The sequence below is a fragment of the Daucus carota genome, chromosome 9, assembly GCF_001625215.2.
Source record: "Daucus carota subsp. sativus chromosome 9, DH1 v3.0, whole genome shotgun sequence".
Classification (NCBI taxonomy): domain Eukaryota; kingdom Viridiplantae; phylum Streptophyta; class Magnoliopsida; order Apiales; family Apiaceae; genus Daucus; species Daucus carota.
Window position 1 is genome coordinate 43,213,476 of NC_030389.2, and position 21,411 is coordinate 43,234,886.

Sequence of the window (21,411 nt, forward strand, 5' to 3'; positions counted from 1 at the left end):
CCACCATCGGCGGCGACTTCGCCGCCTACACACACCATTCACCCAATGTCTCCACAATACAAATCATACATTAAGAACTCCTCTTTCCACCGACCCTTTTATACCCAATTAGTCCACAAAATATACCCATCTCACCTCTCTGTTCTTGGTGATTTTTTTATCGCAACAGACGCCACAAAAGAGACAGAGCGGGGAGTTTCTTTCAGGTATAATAGTTGAAATTTATGATGAATATGAGCTGAAGTCTGTGTGTGAGAGCTCTTATGCGTGTGATTATGAAATGAAGGAGAGAGAAATATGTGAAAGTTAGAGTTTTGTTTTACAGAAAAAGAAGTTTTGAATTTTTTTAAAAAAAATTCCAATTATACCCTCTCTTCCGTTACTCCCGTTAGGCTCTATTTAACGGCAGCCAAAATTTTGAAACGCTAAGTCGAACTTCAACCACATTTCTGCGAATTTCAAAATTCAGCCACATTTTCGCGAATCGGTGTAAAATGTAGCCACACCCCTGAAATTTACTCTTTTTTTTTTATTCAAACAAACAATTTCAATTTTAAGTATTTTCTGAAAATTTTAACTTCTTAAATATTTACATGTCAACCAAACGACTTCTAAAATTTTAGTTTATCATGTGCAAAGTAATTAATTCTCATCTCAATTTGAATCTAAAACAATATTATTAAATCACCACTACTCTATCAAAGACAAATATATTCAAATTTATAAAATTAGATATTATAATCATAACATACATATAAATATATAATTCATATTATATGTTATTAGGACAATTCGGTCTATCACGAAATTATTTTTAAAATCAAAACAAATCGAATTTTGTTTTGATTTATTCCATCTCAGTTTAATTTTACCGTTCCGGTTAGATTTTGACAGATCTCGTAAAACCCTATTAAAATTAAAATTGGTTTATAAAAATTGTTACTCCCTGTATTAAGGAAAAAAATTGACTGCCAACATCCAAACACGTACAAGACAGAGCCCGAAGTCCACCAAGCAAAGACAGCTTTCTCGTACACACCCACCCCCATTCCCATATCAGAACCTCCACGTACCAGTTAGATCTCTCTCTTTTCATCTCTTTAAGTTTCATTGTTATTATGTTTTTATATTGTTTGATGACTTGACTCAACCAAATACTTATACTGTTTGCACTCGTTAGGGTAACTTTTGCTTTTTTGATATGATCATAGTCTAAACTTATATTAGGGTGTCTTTTACCTGTTTGTAAAAAAACAGAGATTTTTCGCTCACTAGCCACACCACGCGTTCGATTCTTGGGTGCTTGGAGATTCTTGTTAATGATTAGTTGAATACTGTATAACTTAACTACTGTGATGATTGTGTTATTAAATAATTATATTGTATATTGTTAAGGATATTAACGGGGTGTATTCGATTGGGATTTTAATGGATTGTTTTTAGTCTGTGGATTTTAATAGATTGTATGTGATTTTGATTTTGTGCGGATTATTGATAAAATGTCGCAGAGTTGATAGGATTTAAGCACAATGCTTCAAAATCCCATTGATTTTGGCAGGATTTCAAAAAACTTAAAATACACTGAAGAATGCCACAAAATCCATCATTTTATGAAATCCAAAAAAATCCATCAGCATTTGAATACCATCAGATTTTAATGGATTTGAAACAATCCCAATTTAATACCATCAGATTTTTTTATTAAAAAAATCCCAATTGAATACCACCAGATTTTGTAGCATAATTTAAAATCCCAATTGAATACCTCAAGATTTTAATGGATTTCAAACAATCCCAATCGAATACCCTCGGATTTCATGAACGCAAAAAAATGCTTTAAAATCTCAATCCAATACACCCCTCTAAATTTATTTATTTGATTATTTGATTTAAATATAACCCTAACTCTTGAAATACATGCATAATATATATTTTTAAAATATTAATATATTTCCCCAATCCCCTAAAACCGAATCCCCGTATTTTTAAATTCTCTAAATTTCCATATCTCCGTACCGAGCACTCACAGGCCCGCACCCGCACTCATGCTTCCTGGTGTTTGATTCATATGCAGGAATTAGTTATATTAACTTTGTGCATGTCACTCTTTTTTTTTATGGATTAATGTTTTGGTATCGATAGAATTATATATTGGCTTTATTTTGATAGGGATGAGCAGGATGCAAGATACTCTGGCTCTTGAGAGGAGAAGAGGCCGGCAAAATTTATTCACTCAGTCTCTAGGAGATGCTGATCGTAATGTACTAAATATTGTTAGAGGTAAAGAGACTCGTGGAATCTCAAGTGGAGAATTAAAACGAGTTAGCAATCTACCGACTAGTCAGTTGAATAAAACGATCAAGGCACTCATTGCTAGTCAACTGATTAAAGAGGTTCCGAATGTTAGAAGTACTTATGGGAAGCATTATATGGGTGTAGAGTATGAACCATCAACGGAACTTACAGGAGGGTCTTGGTATGCCAATGGGAAGCTTGACCAAGATTTAATCAACTTTTTTAGAGGAACATGCTTGCAGATATTACAAAAGAAGTTGAAGGTTGCTACTGCAGAAGGAGTGCATAGTTTTTTCGCCAAGGCCAAGTTTTACAAGGGAGATGTTAGCAGGGAGATGATTGCAGAGATTTTGAGGTCATTGGTTCTGGACAACGAGATTTTGGAGGTGAAAAGCACTGGCTTGGCAGAGTATCATTCTATTCCTGTTGGAGAAGTTTGTTATAGATATGTGATAGGTGGAGGAACTGGAGAAGCTTCAAGAACTGGCGTGATGGTTTCAATCCCGTGTGGTGTTTGTCCACAAATTAGGTTATGCACACCTGATGGAGTAATCTCCCCAACCAACTGTGTCTACTATACAAAATGGTTAGACTTCTGATAGATGCATGTATGGTTGTTTATCCAATTAAGTTATTACGACTTTAACTTACCTGCAAAATGCACTACTACTTATATATGTATCAAAGTTTTCAATTGGAATATAAATTTTATTCTTGAATGTGTTAATAGTTTAGTATTTCAAATCTTGTGGTGCGGCTCTATAAGAAGTTTGATATTTACTCGGCAAACATAAAAAGGTTGATATTTGATTTTAAACCCTTTAGTAAGTAGTAGTAATAACAATTTGCAAGTTTGACTTAAGAAAATTGCATCAAGAATTCTGGAAACTCTCTTTCCCTGAGCTTCTACAACTTGTGACGAAACAAACTTTGCACGGCATGCATGTTATCCATAGCTTTAGTAGATATGTCTGGCGATCAGATCAATTAGTTCCAATCAATGATACTCCCCCTCCCTTTTTTTTCTGCGAAGTTTGGTGATAAGAAACTATATATTGTTGAAGAAGTTGAAAATTTTGAGACAGACAAGAAAATTTATAATACTGAAGGCTTAAATCTATCCCATTTTGTGCGTGCATGCATAACTGATGTGTAATTTCTAAATACTGTGTTCCTATAATGTCACTAAATTGCACAGCTTGCAATATTTTACTCTGTTTACGAGGTAAACATCATTTCATGGTCATTCCAATTACCTTTTCTCCTAATGCGGTCTTATTTTGAAAATGGCTTCAGATTCCTATATGTCAGGGGATGGTTTTTTTTATATATTCATTGCTTCATGTTTGGCATTGACTCCTATATTTTGTAGGCGTATTACAAATGTATTGCTCTTCATGTCAAAAGTGTTCAGTCATCATACATGTTCCTTTAAGTTTAACTTCTGGTGCTTGTTACGCTTTCTCAGCTACTTCTGTTTTTTCTGTTTGATCATGTAGTAGTATAGATACACTGATATGCTGACAAGTTACACCAGTTTCACACCCTTGCCATCATAGTTAGCTACTTTTCTGCTCAGAAGAAATAACTGTTTTTTACTATAAAAATCAGACCGGGCTTTTAGGACCATGTTCTGTGCTCTTTGATAATTAATGAGCTCTTATACCAAGCTTACTAGTGAGATTGTAACTGAGCTAGTTTGAACTCTGAACAGCTGATGAGTGCTACTCTGAAACATGTGAATTATGGAAACTGCAAGTGCGATTTTGAATTTTAAGTTATATTAGAATATCTTCTCTTCTCGTATTTTGCAGTAATTAACTCTACATATGTTTATATTAACATCTGAGTGGTAATCTCCTATATTTTACATATGCCCCGAATGCCTGCCAGTAAATAGTTGCTTTGCGTCTCTATAGATGTATTTCTTCTGGTAAATGGCCAATATGAACGTTTAAATGATTCTCAAAGCTGTTCAGAACATTGGTCTGAACCACTGGATGCATACATACCCGGTGATTCAGAAATCTTTCGAATTCTGGCCTCCATACTTCTATATGACTGTACTAGGAATATGCTTTTTATATTTGTTGAATCACCTTGTTAACTTGTTGGGACCAAAGTTTTTCATTTTGGATTAGTTAAGCTACATATCCTACTATATAAGTATTGCTTTACCTTGGATAGTTGGCGCCGCCTCTGAGTTTTATTTTTATTTTGCAAAAAGGTAAATTTGAAGCAGTTCATGCACAACAGTAATACAAATGAAGGCTGTAAGGTAAAAGTCTAGCTGTAAGCTTATTTCAAGTCCCAAGCTTGCTATTTAGAAGAACCTCATGGTTTCCCATTCACTGGAAGCTGCTTGATGACAATCGAAACAATGTTTTTAGTTTTACTGTACTACGCCAAGAAAATTTAGATCTTTGGCCTTACCCGCTGTTCTGGAACATCATTGTTTAGATATCTAACCCTAAACCCTTAGTTTCATATCGATGCTGCTAACCAGCATTGTTCTTTTGAGTGCTTATTAAAGTTTTTTGCATGTGCAGTTCTCGTCTTGTAGATTTCTCCTTTCTTTTTGGAGGTGCAGGTGCTGGTTGTATTAGGAAAATTTGATTCTTTCCATTTCAGTATCAGATTGCCTTGATTTTCGTAGTTTTAGTTTCCTTCTAATGGAAAACAATCAACTTGTGTAGTCTGCAAAACATGTTATCCGGCATGAAAGCTGGAGCTATACTAATGGCACCGGAGAAGTTAAACCGGAGGATAGCTAGGGTGCTGATTAAACATGTCACCATACATAAATGTCTAATTCTTCCAGACATGGTTGTCTGAGGAAAACGACGTATAATCAGTGTTGTAAAAAGTAGGAATTGGACTTAACCGGTGAAGACATGGAACGTAAATTAGTCGGAAATTAATTGGATTGATTGAAGATTAATCAGATGATTAATTGAATAATTGGAGATTTAATCAGTTCGACGAGCCACGGAACACGGATTGATCACCGCTTTTTATAAAAAACGCTATGTCAGATAATTCCGATTGCATCAATTTAACGCGACATCGACTATTTTCTGACTACGCCATCGAAGCCATAATGGACGGATGTATATGCACCAGATAGCATGTCAAGAACAATGCTAACTGGAAATAGAATGAAAGTGATTTTACTTCTGAACTTTTGTGAGTTGTGTGTGCTAATAATAAGGAAGACCTGGTCTTTATCCATTTCTCCACTCATTCATTTGTCCCTTTTATGCAGGATTTCCTTTCACATTTTGTCATTTCCATTTTTTTCGCTTCTTCATCTGAAAAAACTACAATTATATCTTGTTTCATTTTGTTCATTCATTCTTTTTGCTAGCCTGCTCATCTAATAGTATCGAAAATCAACAGAAACATGCATGCATGGTTATTTTAACTAGTAATTGTAAAGAAGTTAGATAAAAGTTGCTGCAGATGAATTGATCTGGTAATATCAGAGTAACCATCTAAAGAATGCCGAACCCTGGTGGTGATTCTGGCTCTCGTGTTAAATTTGCTCGAAGGACTTCGAGTGGTCGTTATGTTAGTCTGTCAAGAGAAGATATGGATATGTCTGGAGAATTAAACAATGATTACATGAATTATACTGTACACATTCCTCCTACACCAGACAATCAGCCTATGGATTCAAATGTGGCTACGAAGGCTGAAGAACAGTACGTGTCTAATTCACTTTTCACCGGAGGGTTTAATAGTGTGACACGAGCTCATCTCATGGATAAAGTGATTGACTCGGATGTGAACCATCCTCAGATGGCTGGATCCAGGGGTTCAGCATGCTCCATGCCAGCTTGTGATGGGAAAATTATGAAAGACGAGAGGGGAAGAGACATAACGCCTTGCGAATGTAGGTATGTACAATGGATCAGCTTACGTTTGCTATAAATTTTAAGGCACTAAATTTAACCTCATGACTAATAAAGTTGTGTTTCCTGTTCTTAGATTCAAGATATGTAGAGATTGTTTCTTAGATGCACAGAAAGAAACAGGTCTGTGTCCGGGCTGCAAGGAACCGTACAAAACTGCAGAGGATTATGAAGAGGAAGCAGAGTATTCAAGTGGAGGACTATTCCTTCCAGCACCAGATGGCAAAAAAAGAGATGGTAAGAATATGTCGATGATGAAAAGGGACCAAACTGGAGAATTTGATCACAACAAATGGTTATTTGAAACGCAAGGAACATATGGCTATGGTAATGCCTATTGGCCTCCTGATGAGGCATCTGGTAATGATGGTAATGAAGGATTTGAAGGGGGCATGGTGGAAACTTCTGACAAACCTTGGAGGCCTCTTAGCCGAGAAATACCTATCCCAAATAGCATAATTAGTCCTTATAGGTTATTGATTGCTGTTCGGTTTATAATCATGATCTTTTTCTTGATATGGAGATTACAGCATCCGAATGAGGATGCTATATGGCTTTGGTTCATGTCAGTTGTTTGCGAGTTATGGTTCTTTTTCTCATGGATTCTGGATCAAGTTCCAAAACTCAGACCAATTAACCGCTCCATTGATCTTGATCTTCTATATGAGAAATTTGACAGGCCATCGCCTTCTAATCCAACTGGACGCTCTGACCTCCCTGGAGTTGATTTCTTTGTATCCACGGCAGATCCTGAAAAGGAGCCTCCACTTACGACAGCCAATACAATTTTATCTATTCTAGCTGTAGACTATCCAGTGGAGAAGATTGCTTGTTATGTCTCGGATGATGGAGGTGCTCTCCTTACTTTTGAGGCAATGGCTGAGGCATGTAGCTTTGCTGACTTGTGGGTGCCATTTTGTAAGAAACATGAAATTGAACCTCGTAATCCAGACTCATATTTTAGCTTAAAGGGGGACCCTACTAAAAACAAGAAGAGATCAGACTTTGTTAAAGATAGGCGAAGAGTGAAAAGGGAGTACGACGAGTTTAAGGTAAGGATTAATGGGCTTCCTGATTCCATCAGGAGAAGATCAGAGGCATTTAACGCGAGGGAGGAGATGAAAATGATTAAGCAGAAGAGGGAAAGTGGTGGAGATCCATTAGAGCCCATTAAGGTAAAAAAAGCAACCTGGATGGCAGATGGGACACACTGGCCAGGAACATGGACTTCCCCTTCAGCTGATCATGCCAAAGGAGATCATGCAGGGATCCTACAGGTTATGTTAAAGCCTCCTAGTAGTGACATTTTATTGGGGGAGTCTGATGACAATCTCATTGACTTCTCGGATGTTGACACAAGACTTCCAATGTTTGTGTACGTGTCTCGTGAGAAACGACCTGGATATGACCATAACAAGAAAGCTGGAGCAATGAATTGCCTAGTGAGGGCGTCAGCAATACTTTCAAACGGACCCTTTATGCTCAATCTTGACTGTGATCATTACGTTTACAACTGCAAAGCTGTTCGTGAAGGTATGTGTTTCATGATGGACAGGGGCGGGGAGAATATCTGTTACATTCAGTTTCCACAGAGGTTTGAAGGGATTGATCCTTCAGATAGGTATGCTAATCATAATACTGTGTTCTTTGATGGCAATATGCGTGCACTTGATGGCGTCCAAGGGCCAGTATATGTCGGAACAGGAACAATGTTTAGGAGATTTGCTTTGTATGGTTTTGATCCTCCAGATCCTGACAAGTTACTCCATAAAGAGACAGATGCAACATCACCGGAGACACAACCACTAAATCCTATGGATTTCGACCCTGATCTTGATCCAAACCTATTACCCAAGCGTTTTGGAAACTCTACAATGCTTGTTGATTCTCTTCCAGTAGCAGAGTTTCATGCTCGGCCTATTGCTGATCATCCTGCAGTAAAGTATGGGCGTCCCCCAGGCGCTTTAAGGCCACCGCGTCAACCACTGGATGCCACTGCTGTTGCTGAAGCGGTTTCTGTCATCTCTTGTTGGTAATCTTAATTGATTATATTCTTCATTAACAAAATCTTTCATTAGATCACTGGCACATAATTCATTCTAGATGGCTATAGGTGTAGCCTGTCACATTTCTACTCTTTAACTTATGCTAATTGTGATTAGGTACGAAGACAAGACCGAATGGGGTGACAGAGTGGGATGGATTTATGGATCAGTGACAGAAGATGTGCTGTCAGGGTACCGCATGCATAATCGTGGGTGGCGTTCAGTATACTGCATCACAGATCGTGATGCCTTCCGTGGATCAGCTCCTATAAATCTCACTGACAGGCTACACCAAGTGCTTCGTTGGGCTACAGGTTCAGTAGAAATCTTCTTCTCTAGAAACAATGCATTTTTCGCTTCAAAGCGCCTTAAATTTCTTCAACGTCTATCCTACCTGAATGTTGCCATCTATCCATTCACCTCCGGATTCCTAGTCCTCTACTGTTTTCTCCCTGCCCTCTCCCTATTCTCAGGACAATTCATCGTTCAAAATGTCAATGTTGCTTTCCTATCATATCTCCTAGTAGTCACCATATGCTTAATATCCCTTGCCCTCTTAGAAGTAAAATGGTCTGGAGTAGGCCTAGAACAGTGGTGGAGAAACGAGCAATTTTGGCTCATTTCTGGAACCAGTTCTCACTTGGCCGCGGTGGTACAAGGCCTTCTCAAAGTCATTGCGGGAATTGAAATCTCATTCACCCTCACTGCCAAGTCTGCATCAGAAGATGATGATGACATTTACGCGGATCTCTATTTAGTAAAATGGACTTCCCTCATGATCCCCCCCATTGTCATTGCAATGGTGAACATGATTGGCATTGTTGTGGCACTAATTAGAACCGTTTATAGTACTACCCCTTCATGGAGCAAGTTCATAGGTGGTGCTTTCTTTAGTTTCTGGGTGCTTGCTCATTTATACCCTTTCGCCAAAGGCCTGATGGGCAGGAGAGCAAAGACGCCTACCATTGTCTATGTCTGGTCCGGTTTGATTGCAATCACACTGTCTTTACTGTGGGTTGCTGTTAACCCTGATGCCGGTCCATCCAATCAAGCGGCTGGAGGTGATGGTTTTCAGTTCCCATAGGAAAATCAAGTCCTTGTAATTTCTGTTAAGCCTATATATTTTGTTGATGTAATCTCTGCATAGTTGTTGAAAAGACTGTTAGATTTTAGTTGACGTATATAAAATCATTAACGCTTGTCTAGCTCGTTGTCTATGAATCAGATACTATTGATGCAACCGTGTGATCAGATCGTAGATGTTAATAATACTTAAGAAGCAATGTCTGCAGAATAATACTTGCTGATTTTCAGCAAGATGTTGCTCATCTACTATGGAATTTTTGGTTCAAAAAGCCTTTAAACATTCCTGCAGAGTATTTCTTAAAACATCTTCTTGGCCTAATAAAATCACTGCAGACTATACAATATTAGAGGATCCTTGATTATAACGACGGATAGTAGGCCTAAAAGACCACAAGGAGACGATGATGACTCGCAGATGAATACTTTACCCGAGGCAATGCAGAGGTGTTTTACTCTTTATAGCACAATCTGAAAAACATAAGTTTGGGAATTATCAGTTACTTAACCGAGCAACATAAGGGGGTGTTTGGATCGTGAATGAGAATAAGAATCGGTAATGAGAATGAAAGGTATGGGAATGGATATCCCGGAGAATAGGAATTAGTCACACTCCAAGTGCTATTTGAATCACATTTCATATCACAAAATTGCTAATATACGTTGGTTTGAGGTTCCGATTCCTGTTAACCAGACTGATTAACTACGAACCAAACGCCTTCTAAGATTTTCTGAATCAGTTCATTATGCAAAGTGTGTAATGCAAGTTCTTCTTCAAATTTGTTTAAAAGCATTACTTGTAGAATCAGAACAACAAGTATCTACAATAATACTTTCACTTCAAGTAATCATAATGATTCTTCATTCATCCATGTTCAACAACAAGATTATTATGAGTAATCTTCAAGTACTTATTTGCAAATTTTCCTCGATATCTAACACATTAATTTTTAATCTCTATATTTAAATAATTTTTTAATATTTATAATTCAACATATATAAAAATACTGATATAATAATAAAAATATATAAATTATTTTTTAGAATAATTCTATATATTTTATATAAAATAAATTTTAAACATAAAAAACAAGTCATAAAAAAGTCAAAATTTTGAATTTTGAGATTCGAAAATACGATTAAAACCCGGACTACAAAATTTATATGAACCGGGCGTACCGGTTCAGCCCGAATACAATTGACTGAACAGTACAAGACCGTGTTTGGGCAAACGATAAATATGTGAGGGGGTTTGAAATTGTGAGGCTGCAGTAATCACGACAGCAACGTGAGAACTGAAACAAGAATTAAGGTTAAAGAATGTGATTCTGGTACATACAAACGAGAAGGGTCACCAAAAAAGTACACATCGGGGCCCATCACACACCCTGGCCCACCCACACACCCAATACTTGTATCTATATCACCACTTTGACTTTGCATAAACTAGGGCAAACCCCTTTGTTTCTCTGCAAATTTGATGAAAATGGTGATGGGGGGAGGTGGGCTTGCCAATGGAGAAGTGTGGAAGGCTCATACAGCTTTGGCATTAGTACAAGTATTGAGTGGTGGATATCATGTGATTACTAAAGTGGCTCTTAATGTTGGTGTTAATCAGCTTGTGTTCTGTCTTCTTAGAGATCTCATTGCTCTTTCTATTCTTGCTCCTGTTGCCTTTTTCAAAGAAAAGTATGTTCTTTGACCCCCCACCCTTGTCTATATTCTAGTTTTTGGTTGATTGCATAAATGGGCTTTAGTTATTCATGCCAATTGTTGTATCAATTCTTGCATTTCTTAATGTTATTTGTGGGTTTTAGAAGCTGCATTGAATTGTGCAAGAAATGTATGTTCTTTACCCCCCCCCCCCCCCCCCCCCCCTCTGTTTAAGTATATAGGTTTTGTTTATGTTTGTTATTGACATTTCAATTCATTGTTTGATGGGTGTCCCGTGATTGCTTGTTTGCTTTTCTGTAGATGGGGCTTTAGTTAATTAATTTTTATTCTTGTATGAATTCTTACATTTTAAGATATTATTTTTGGGTTTTTGAAGCTACGTTGATTTGTAGCAGATATTGGCAGATTTACAAGTTGTTCCTTTTTCAAAGATTTGGGTAGTGGTAAAGTATTGTTATAGGGATGCACCTGGTAACAATGTGAGATCAATCACACATAATTATATTCGCATTACTGTTTGGAAGGAAGAATAAAGACTCCATCTTTATTGGGTAGAGTGGGAATTGTTAATTTTAAGGAAACAAGTAAACTCAAAGATAATTAGATAAACTGTCCAATAGACAACTGAATAATATGTTAATGATTTTATGCAGTAAAGTCGAGTTATTATTACGAGCTGTGGGAATGGTTAAGTTAGGAAATCAGATGAATTGATTTTTTTGTGTGGGAGAAAATGTGAAGGCTTTTGTAATTTTTGTTGCCAGTGATGCTCATAGTAAAGTAATTGGCAAAGGTTGTGCTTGAGTGTTCTCTCACATTAGTTTTTTGAGGACTCTGAATTATTTTTCTTTCCTTTGTTAGTAGCATCAGGCCTTAATTTGAATTTGAATTTGTGGTAACTTGAAGTGGTTAACTTAATTTGGATTTATCTATTCGGATATTTCTCTTCCTCACTCCTTTATTGTCTTGTTAGTTTGACACTGATGCCTCAACTTTAAAGAAGTTACCTTGCTTTGTACATTGCACCAACATAGGACAGATCTAGATTTTAAGATTAGCTGGGGGCAAAAATTAGAATAATGTTTTCTTTCCAAATCGAGTTTAGAAGACTTATTTCACGGAGCCTAGTCATTTTATAATTATATTTTTCTGAGTGTTAAATATGTATAATTTATCATGTCTATATGTATGTGGAATTTTTTGCCAAATATGAGGATTAAAAGAAAGGGCCTACACCGTAAGTGTGGAGGATTTGCTAAGTTATCTCGATGAAATATTGAATATGTATGCATAATACATAAACAATGAAGAATTTAGCAGGGGCAAATGACTCCATAACCTTGTATGCAGGTCCATCCCTGGCCAATTAAAGTCATTAACATCATTTCTCTTTTATTTTTGCAGAAGAATCAGGCCACCTATGACTAAGCGCTTCCTCTTGTTATTCCTCTTTCTTGGTTTTTCTGGGTATGTTACTATATTTATGTGGTAACTTAATGTTGAGCATTTAGATCTATTTCCTTAGGTTTGTATTGTCATTCGTCAGTTATAATGATATTTTTTGATAAGTGATTTGTTGTTTGCTGCTTATATTTTCATATAGGATATTTTCAAACCAGCTTTTGTTTCTTATTGGTCTTGGCTATACAAATCCAACCTATGCTGCAGCCATACAACCATCGATTCCTGTCTTTACATTCATATTGGCTGCTATCATGGGGTCAGATCAATCGACACGTCTATTTTAAGTACCTTTACGTTTCAGGTGTATATAGTATATGTATATGTGTGTGAATGCTCACTCCTCCATGGCTTATATAAGAGTTGTTCATGCAGTACAGAAACCGTTAATTTACTCAGAACTGAAGGTCAACTAAAGGTTGGAGGTACACTTGTTTGTGTTTTTGGCGCAATATTAATGGTTATGTTTCGCGGACCAGCGGTTTTTGGTTACAAAGATGCAGAGTTTGCAGCACAAAGTGAAATAAGTGCTAGGGGCCAACCAGAGCCTGCCGGATGGTTTGTCTATAGCCTTTCCAACTTTGGGCTGGATACCTGGCACCTTGGTGTCTTGTGCTTAATAGGGAATAGTATGTGCATGGCTTCGTATCTAGCCACTCAGGTATGTTTAATGATCCACAGGTCCACATATTTTGACCAGATTTCAAGATGTAGCTTTTCATACATCTTTTTATGTATTATTAACCATTCCTCACGTAGTTGTCATCATATATTAGATACATTTTTTTGTCACACTTTATTTTGTATGTTGGTCACATGTACCATTCCTCTTTTCTGAACAATATAAACTTTACTTGATACTTGGTAAACATATATATATTTATTGCATATCTATTCGCAGATTTAACTAATATGGCTGGTGCCAAACAATTTCAGGCCCCATTATTAGCCAAATATCCTGCAAGTATATCTGTGACAGCATATGCTTACTCTTTCGGCGTGTTGTTTATGGTAGTCACAGCGTTCTTTATGACCAATCGTTCAACAGACTGGAATTTGACGCAGTCAGAGATTCTTGCGGTTTGTTATGCTGTAAGTTTCTTTATTGTTACTTTTAAATAATTGTATTCTTGTGGATGATGTAAGGAGAGCTTTAGATTCATAATCGATTATATTAAACAGATACAAACTAATATTCTAATTTTCCTTTCCGCATCACCGTGCCTCTACTATGTAAAATTATGAATATACTTGTATTATTATACTTTTCTGTAATACTTAATTACCTAGGAAGCATGGTCTCAGATAGGGCGAGATAGGGCGAGATAGGGCGACACGGGACACGAGTACGGGACATGGGGATTCACCAATTATCAAAAGAGTCCTGGATACACCAGGATTCGGCAAAATAACAATAATAATAAAATAGGATTTATATATGCCGAACTACATTCATAATACAATATAACTGTCTTGGCGGTAATCAAATATAAGGTTATTGGGCCTTTTTAAAGGGGGCCGTGTCAGGCCACATGTCAAAGGAGAGTCCACTGCCGTATGCGTGTCGATACGCCACATGGCGAGTGAGACACGTACTCAGCCGAGTCGGTGCCGATTTGCTGTGTCGGGCAAGTCGCTTACAGCAACCATTTTGAAGAGTTTGTGCTTCCTAGTTAAGTGCACCAGCTTCTTATTATTCTACTTGCCATTGTAAAATCAAACTTACTCTTAATGTGTTCGAATTAAATGAAATTGAGAACCTAATAAGTGTTAGCAAAATGTGTATAGATCATCCTCCTTGTGCTTTACTTTGATCTTGAACACATCAGACACAGTAACATAGGTTTTTTTCTTTAGTCGGGGTGAAATTATAACAATTATATGAGACTGAAAATCTCCAGATTTATGGATTAACCATTGAATATTAGTTACAGATTTTGAACCTTGGTGGCAACATGTGGTGTAGGACAGGGTTATGAAACGGGAATAACCACCTAATCCAGAGAATATATAGAAACTCTATATGCATCTGCAGGTTTATCCTCTATATAATCAACCAGTCATGATTCTATCATACCTCTAATAAGATGATTACATCCACCTAGCTAACTGTATATACTTTAAGCTTAATATGATGATTATTTATCACTCTGCGTCAAAATGTTCGTGGGCTTTTTCATGGTATCACAGATATGTCTTGTGATAAAATCCACTGCTATGTAGGTCAGCCATTCTTAAGCTGTGGGTCTTTAGTGCTGGATTAACAATGACTTGAGATATCTGTATACTTTTTTTTGCTAAATATTAATCTTGTTATTTGTAATACCTAAACTCGGAAATGGTAAAATGTAATAACAAGAGACAAGAAGATTGAATGAGTGAGTGTTATAAATGCCAGCCTGTTTTTACAGACTCTGCTATAAGATTCACTTTTAATATAAGTAAGGTGAGATAATATTTGTAATATCATCGACCCTCACCTAGGGCAAGAACCACGGAAATTATAGGAGTAATCTCTATTACTCTGTCTACAATCAAACTCTTATTGTTAATACAGATTGTGTATTATAACAACATATTTTTATTAAGCACAATGTGTTGCATCGGTACTGGTACATTTTACTAGCTTGAATATGTATTGTACGGTCATCACGAGGCAGGAGCAGAGTAGAACTTAAAAATTTACCCGTGCTGAAGCTCTATTAGCTGCTCTGGTAATTTGTTCAGTCACCAAGAATACTTAGTTTTCTGGTTATGTAAATTATGATGGCTGCGAGAGCTAGGCCTTAAGCCTTAGGCCAAATATGAAACAGTTGCTTGATTGTTTTTTACTTACAATGTCACTACACAAGTGTACAGCATTTGTGTGGGAGCAGGTGTTTCCTACCCATTTTCACTTACCGGTATCCCAGGGCTTCTATTCCACTTCAGATGTGCACCTTGCTTTTATAATACTTGCTTTCAAATATTAATTTAGGGCAATCCTTTTTCTTTCTGTGGTATGGGGGTGTGCATGTTTTATGTAAATTTGTTATTACTAATAACATACTGTAGAGAGCACGATTGGATAGCCCAAGTGGTGGGTTTATCCTTTGTTGTCCCGGGACACCTGGGTTCGACTCTGGCTCACCTTAGAACAGATACTAATTTGTAAGGCATATAAGCCAACATTGTCAAAATATAACATACTGTAGAATTAACTGTCTGAATTCAAGTTTAATGTATTGATGCATGCATATTGTTATTCACTACACTTCATTCACTATAATTATCCTGTATTTATGGTTTCTGATTGAAAGGGAACACTAGTGGACATAATTAACCAGTGGTGAAATACTTTTCAGGGAATTGTTGCATCTGCGCTCAACTATGGACTTTTGACATGGTGCAATAAGGTTGTGGGACCTTCTTTAGTTGCACTATATTTTCCCCTCCAACCTGCTGCATCTGCATTTCTTTCCAGGATTTTCCTTGGAAGCCCTATATATTTGGGAAGGTTAGCCCTGATTCATATCACATTGCAACATTTTTTATGTGCTTGTCTTTACCTCCGTTGTTAAGTCTGCTTTCTTTAGTATACATATAGACTCCTCCTTTTGAAGTCCCCATGCAAATTGTACTTCATGGAGACTAAGCAACAAGCTTTGTGATTTGCGTTGTAACAGCATTCTAGGTGGTTTCTCAATTATTGCTGGCCTATATCTGGTTACTTGGGTGTCCTATCGTGAAAAACAGGCAGCGTCGGGCATTATTCCTCATGTTTCTCGGTCATCAGATCCTCATATTCCCATGGTGTCTTCTATTGGAAAGATTCCTTACCAACTGGGCCACATATTCTCGGGGCCACCCAACTCAGTACCAAAGATCATGGATTAAAAATTATCAGGGGTAAGTAATTATAGTTTTCCGTGTTAAAATCAACACTCCTGAAGAATATCAGTAAATGCTAATTACAGAAAAGAATGTATGCGGAAATGAACTTTGTTAATATTAGTGGCCAGAGCAAATCATAATATCTTCTCATTTTCTCGCTAAACGTATATCCTCACACACTCATATCTGGACGAGACTCGAGTTCTCCACCTCTTGTTATCATGAAATAATGTTAGTATGTCCCAGGGGTTGATAATTTGATAGAGACCCCAAGGAATATCTTCACTTGCAAGTCTAACAAAAACTTGGGTACCACTAGGGCCTCAAAACATTAGATTCCATCCAATTTATTTGCCATAACAAAAGGGATAGGGTCCATGGTTTTTATCTCATCCAAATTATGTACAATCACATTAATTTTTGACATTGATGTAGGCTTGCAAGGTTATCCAAGTCTTGATGCTCCACACAAAATCAAACCTAACTAGAAATAATTCAGCACCTAATCCTAAATACTTCTGGTAAGAGGAAAACATTTACTTGGTACCTCAGATATCTTTCTCAGCCTGAAATTGTGTGGTCTGTATATGATTCACAGCAAAGACATCACTATTGCATTAATTTGGGAAACAAAATAATATCACTGTCTACATCTAACAAATGGATTGATTGTTTATTGAAATTTGGATAAAAATATGCACCAGCCATCTGGATGTGAAGAAATGGAAATGTTAAGATGATTAAGGAGCCGTTTGACTTATTTAAAAAAAAATATTGCTTATTAGTGAAAAAGTAACTTTAAATTTAAATATATGTATATGGATAATTTTTTTTATATATTTATAATTTATCAGGTATAAAAGTTAATGATATAATAAAAATTGTTATAAATTATATTTTAAAATAATCTCATACATTGTAAAGTCAAATTTCATTAAAAGATATAAATATGAATCATTAAAAGAAGTTTTGAAATTAACTTCTAATCTATGATTCAGAGTTCAGAAACAATATGGCATAAGATAACATCAAATACACATGGAATAGTTTTATTGATGCACGCAAGAAACACATACTCGTTTCCAGTAATGTGATTAGGTTCCAGACAGACAAATTTGTTTGGTGTGGCTAAGGCTAACTGATACCAAATAGTAGGAACTTATTCATATCACCACATGCTTTATTGTTCCAGTTGTGAGATAAATTTGTCAAAAGCTACATCTAGCCTAGGGACCGATCTGGAAGCGCTAAGCAAATTTTCAGAAAATACATGTAATTTTTAAATTTTTTGTAAACATTTCTCTAATTTTCTAAAATCTTTAATGATGGAAAATAATAATACTCCCTCCGTCCTATTTTATTTCTTTTTTGGAACGTCCCAAAAAGAATGAACCAATAATACTTACTATTTTTGAACACTACTTTTTATTATTACACCCACTGCCTCTATATTTTATAATCTCTTTTACACCCACTGCCTCTATATTTTATAATCTCTTTTTACACTATTACACCCACTACTTTCCTCCACTATCTCAAATCTATTACTCTCTCCGTCCCCTTTTACATGTCCATTTTGTTTTTCGAAAAGTCAAATTGACCAACTTTTGACTAAACATTACGAGTTATCTATTCAATAATTCTAAAATCTGAAAGTTGCATATTAAAATAGACTCAATATACTTTCTAATGATATAATTTTTATTATTTTTCTCAATTATCTGATATATGTAAAGTCCAGTCAAAATATAGTCAATTTGACTGGTCAAAAGTTAAAATGGACATGTAAAAGGGGACGGAGGGAGTATTAAATATTGATCAGTTCCACCATTTTACCCACTTTTCAACTACATTTACTACATTTTTCTTAATCTCCGTGAAAGTCAAATCAGCTCACATAAAATGGGACGGATGGAGTAATAAGTTAGAAGAAGACACAAGTACTCCAGAGCCGGGCTCCGTCTCTCTTATCAGATTCGTCTTACTCTATATCTCTTATTAGATCCGTCCTGCATTGTACATATGTTTTTGTGGGTATATGTTGGGAATAGTTACATAATTAAGCAGCACATAATTCATGGACATGAAAAATTAGGTAATGGAGATGTACATCCGTGAACGTAGTACGTTAGTCTTGTCACTTGCCATCATCTATTCATCTGCCCCATCTGTGGCTCAGATATTAACCTTTGCGTGTGTGGTCTTGCTTTTTTCACTTGTTCATTCATTGTCGCTTAATATCTGAGATAACGCACGTTGAAATTCGATACTTGTCTCTACAAATGCATGAAATATTTGTACATTTTTTCACAATTTCATACTCTCTAGGTCCCTCTCATTTTTTTACAATTTTTTAACTGCTCGACATGCATTTTAAGGCGCATATAAAATATAGTTTTATAATTTATTTTTAAAATTTTCTTTTTTGTATAAAAATTTAAACATCAAATTTTTATTCAGAAGAAAAACAAATTCAAAATAATTTATCGAACTACATTTTACGAGAGTATTAGAATACGTGCCGAGCTCCGTCCCCCAATATAAACAAATGAGGAGGACAGATGGAGTACATATTACGAGCCTCTCTGGCCCGGTTTAAAACCGGGTTAAAATTAAAAAATAATATGTTTATATAATTAATCAGAAATTAATTTAAAATCAGAAATTAAGTTGAAGTTAGAAGTTAAGGTGCTTTTTTCAATAACTTAAATATTTTTACAAAAATTATTTATAAATTATAAATTACTCGTAAATCATTTTTATTCATTATATGCAATCCTAGTACCCTACAGGTGTATAATTTTTTTACAAGCATTTTTCTATACACTAGCAACCCAATCTTTATCATAGCTTGTTGAGTTCGCTTTGTCTCACAAAAAGCCCGTGAAACCCGTACGGTACTCGCCGGGGCAACTTCACGGCGGCCACAATATCAAGATCCGGTGACTTTGCATCCATGACCAAAAATCTCGATTCTCCGCTCTTCTCATCGTGCACATACGTTACTAAGTACCCATCATCCTCGTCTGCATCCGGGTTTTCGGGCTCCCTTGCGACGAAGAATGGTTCGCCTCCGAAACACTTCGGCCCGAACATCCGACTTCCGACTATGCTGTCTCGGCGGTCGTTGTCGGAGACTGTCACGTCTAGTTTTACCACTCCGCTGATCTTCGGCATTGGATCCCCCACTGCAGCATAAACGTATCTACAAAACGGAAATCAGACTTAGTCAGCTATAACACGGACATGATGTGAGAAACGGGGATTAATTGATCACCAAATAATTATACGACTTATAAATCAGAATCAGCAATTTATATTAAAAGTTATAAACCAAATTCTGACTAATTAATCTGACAATTAAAAGATTCTAATTTTTGTTACCGTCTTATATTAGTGCTAGCAAAATTCGACACAACTCGAAGCACAGTCCGAAACTGGCTCGAAAAAGTGAATTAATGTTGAATTCAGGTTGAACAAAAAAATGAGACAAATCAAACCCGACACGAACCCGATTTGATACCGAAATTATCACTTTAACTTGTATAAATAAAAATTGGGTACACACCTGCTGTTTTGGCCGACGTAAGATGGATTAACAACGGCAAAGTCCAAATTCCGAGTTGAAAGTGGAACCCTAGAAACAATCCCCGTCTTGAGATCAATTTTCACCTTCTCCACCACCGCATGAATCAAATCCAGCCTCTCCATCGTATGTTCCACCGACATCAAATTCGGCGCCACCATCACCACCGTGTCTCCACAATCCTCATCCCATGCATTGATCGCATGCATTATATTGAATCCCGGCACTTCGAACCACTTCATTTCCGACTCATCTTTCGCGTACCTCGGAATTATCCCGATCCTCGGGACCTTAGCCGGATCAGCACCCACGGGAGGCCCTCCCTTAAAAATCATATCGAGAGGATTATTCATGCCTAGTTGAATTTCCGTGAAAATCGCGTATTTATTCGTGATCGCGAAATCATGCAGAAACGACGGAGTCTGCATGGAAAAAATCGGCACGTCTTGCGATTTATTCCCATCGGAATCAAACCGAAACAGCGTCACGTAGGGCGGCATTGGCCCGTACCGGAACGCGAAAGCCTCCCCGGTCCTCGGATCAATTTTCGGGTGCGCGGTCATGCTCATGTTCAATTTTCCGGAAAAATCGTATCGGCCTAATGTCGAAATTTCGCCATTATTTGAGATTTTGATTTCGTACGGAAGATCGGATTCACCGAGCGCGAAAAGTTTGTTGCCAAAAAATGCTAGACTTGTGTTTGCGGTTCCGATTCCGTTCGCAGGATTAAATTGTCCTGTGAGCATTCTCGCTGCCGAGACGGCCCCACGGGCCGCCGCGGCGGTAAGTCCGTTAAAACCGGAGAACACGTACGGGATCACTTGTGACCCGTTCGCTTGTTCCACGGTGTACTTGTAGGTTTTCACAAAACGGCTGCACAGAGTTGCGCGGCCGTTTGAGATTTTTAGAGCGTGGAGCATACCGTCGCCGTCGAAAAGGTGGTACGGTCCACGTGGCAGGAACTGTGGGTTGGGGCCGTTGCGGATGTACGCGCCGTCGAGGCAGGGCGGTAGTACGCCGTGGATGACCTCGCATTCCGTCGGTGGGAGCTCATCGACGGGTGCGAAATTATCGGAGAGAGTAAACTTGGGGTCCACGAAAGGTTTGCTAGGAGGGTCTATGTAGGTGTTTACAATGTTGTCTAGTGCATTGAAAAGGGTCGCCGGAAAAGTCTGCGGCGGCGGCGGGGGTGATCGTCGCGGTGGTGGTGGTGATTTTCTTGGAGTGGTGGTTCTAGTTTGTTGAGGGGTAGGAGTAGTGGTTGGTGGTCTTTCTTCGATTCTCACGGCGGAGATGCGGTGGGGTAGATGAGGTGGTGGTGGAGGTGAGGGTGGTTTTGGGCCAAGAATGTAAGTAGAGGAGAGAAAAGAGGATGAGAAAGCATCCATACCTCTTTTGTTGGTGAAGTTAGTGTTATGTATTGACACTTGTTACGATTGGTGATATATATCAGCTTTTAAGTGTGAATTATGGCTTTGGA

General features: G+C 37.3%; 4 protein-coding genes across 5 annotated transcripts; 3 read left to right on the forward strand and 1 right to left on the reverse strand.

The window, feature by feature from the left end:
• The first annotated feature begins 941 nt into the window (after positions 1-941).
• LOC108200229 (uncharacterized) lies at positions 942-3,009 on the forward strand. Its single transcript, XM_017368297.2, has 2 exons — positions 942-1,075; positions 2,170-3,009. Exon 2 carries the CDS (start codon positions 2,172-2,174, stop codon positions 2,892-2,894), a length of 723 nt encoding a protein of 240 aa, XP_017223786.1. The 5' UTR covers positions 942-1,075; positions 2,170-2,171; the 3' UTR covers positions 2,895-3,009.
• Positions 3,010-6,096: 3,087 nt separating this feature from the next.
• On the forward strand, positions 6,097-9,338 carry LOC108201686 (cellulose synthase-like protein D4). Its single transcript, XM_064084806.1, has 4 exons — positions 6,097-6,194; positions 6,286-6,367; positions 6,563-8,241; positions 8,372-9,338. Exons 1-4 carry the CDS (start codon positions 6,097-6,099, stop codon positions 9,336-9,338), a joined length of 2,826 nt encoding a protein of 941 aa, XP_063940876.1.
• Positions 9,339-10,591: 1,253 nt separating this feature from the next.
• LOC108200228 (WAT1-related protein At4g19185) lies at positions 10,592-16,508 on the forward strand. 2 transcript variants are annotated; one of them, XM_017368294.2, is made up of 7 exons: positions 10,592-11,026; positions 12,416-12,478; positions 12,615-12,731; positions 12,848-13,133; positions 13,409-13,564; positions 15,817-15,968; positions 16,138-16,508. In XM_017368294.2, the coding sequence occupies exons 1-7, from the start codon at positions 10,818-10,820 to the stop codon at positions 16,346-16,348; spliced, it is 1,194 nt and encodes a 397-aa protein (XP_017223783.1). In that variant the 5' UTR covers positions 10,592-10,817; the 3' UTR covers positions 16,349-16,508. The 2 variants fall into 2 exon arrangements, with proteins under 2 accessions (XP_017223783.1, XP_017223785.1); XM_017368296.2 differs by having other exon boundaries at positions 10,951-11,026; positions 12,853-13,133.
• A 2,579-nt stretch (positions 16,509-19,087) lies between these two features.
• Positions 19,088-21,411, reverse strand: LOC108203135 (probable carotenoid cleavage dioxygenase 4, chloroplastic). The gene is made up of 2 exons (XM_017371893.2): positions 19,914-21,411; positions 19,088-19,550 (listed from the first exon to the last, which is right to left on the reverse strand). The coding sequence occupies exons 1-2, from the start codon at positions 21,317-21,319 to the stop codon at positions 19,190-19,192; spliced, it is 1,767 nt and encodes a 588-aa protein (XP_017227382.1). The 5' UTR covers positions 21,320-21,411; the 3' UTR covers positions 19,088-19,189.

Coding starts and splice junctions, on each gene's coding strand:
- LOC108203135 (XM_017371893.2), bottom strand. CDS start 21,319: ATGGATGCTTTCTCATCCTCTTTTCTCTCCTCTACTTACATTCTTGGC. Junction 19,551..19,913: donor TACGTCGGCCAAAACAGCAG/GTGTGTACCCAA, acceptor TCCGTTTTGTAG/ATACGTTTATGCTGCAGTGG.
- LOC108200229 (XM_017368297.2), top strand. CDS start 2,172: ATGAGCAGGATGCAAGATACTCTGGCTCTTGAGAGGAGAAGAGGCCGG.
- LOC108200228 (XM_017368294.2), top strand. CDS start 10,818: ATGAAAATGGTGATGGGGGGAGGTGGGCTTGCCAATGGAGAAGTGTGG. Junction 11,027..12,415: donor GTTGCCTTTTTCAAAGAAAA/GTATGTTCTTTG, acceptor TTATTTTTGCAG/AAGAATCAGGCCACCTATGA. Junction 13,134..13,408: donor CTTCGTATCTAGCCACTCAG/GTATGTTTAATG, acceptor AAACAATTTCAG/GCCCCATTATTAGCCAAATA.
- LOC108201686 (XM_064084806.1), top strand. CDS start 6,097: ATGGCTGGATCCAGGGGTTCAGCATGCTCCATGCCAGCTTGTGATGGG. Junction 6,195..6,285: donor ATAACGCCTTGCGAATGTAG/GTATGTACAATG, acceptor TCCTGTTCTTAG/ATTCAAGATATGTAGAGATT. Junction 8,242..8,371: donor GTTTCTGTCATCTCTTGTTG/GTAATCTTAATT, acceptor AATTGTGATTAG/GTACGAAGACAAGACCGAAT.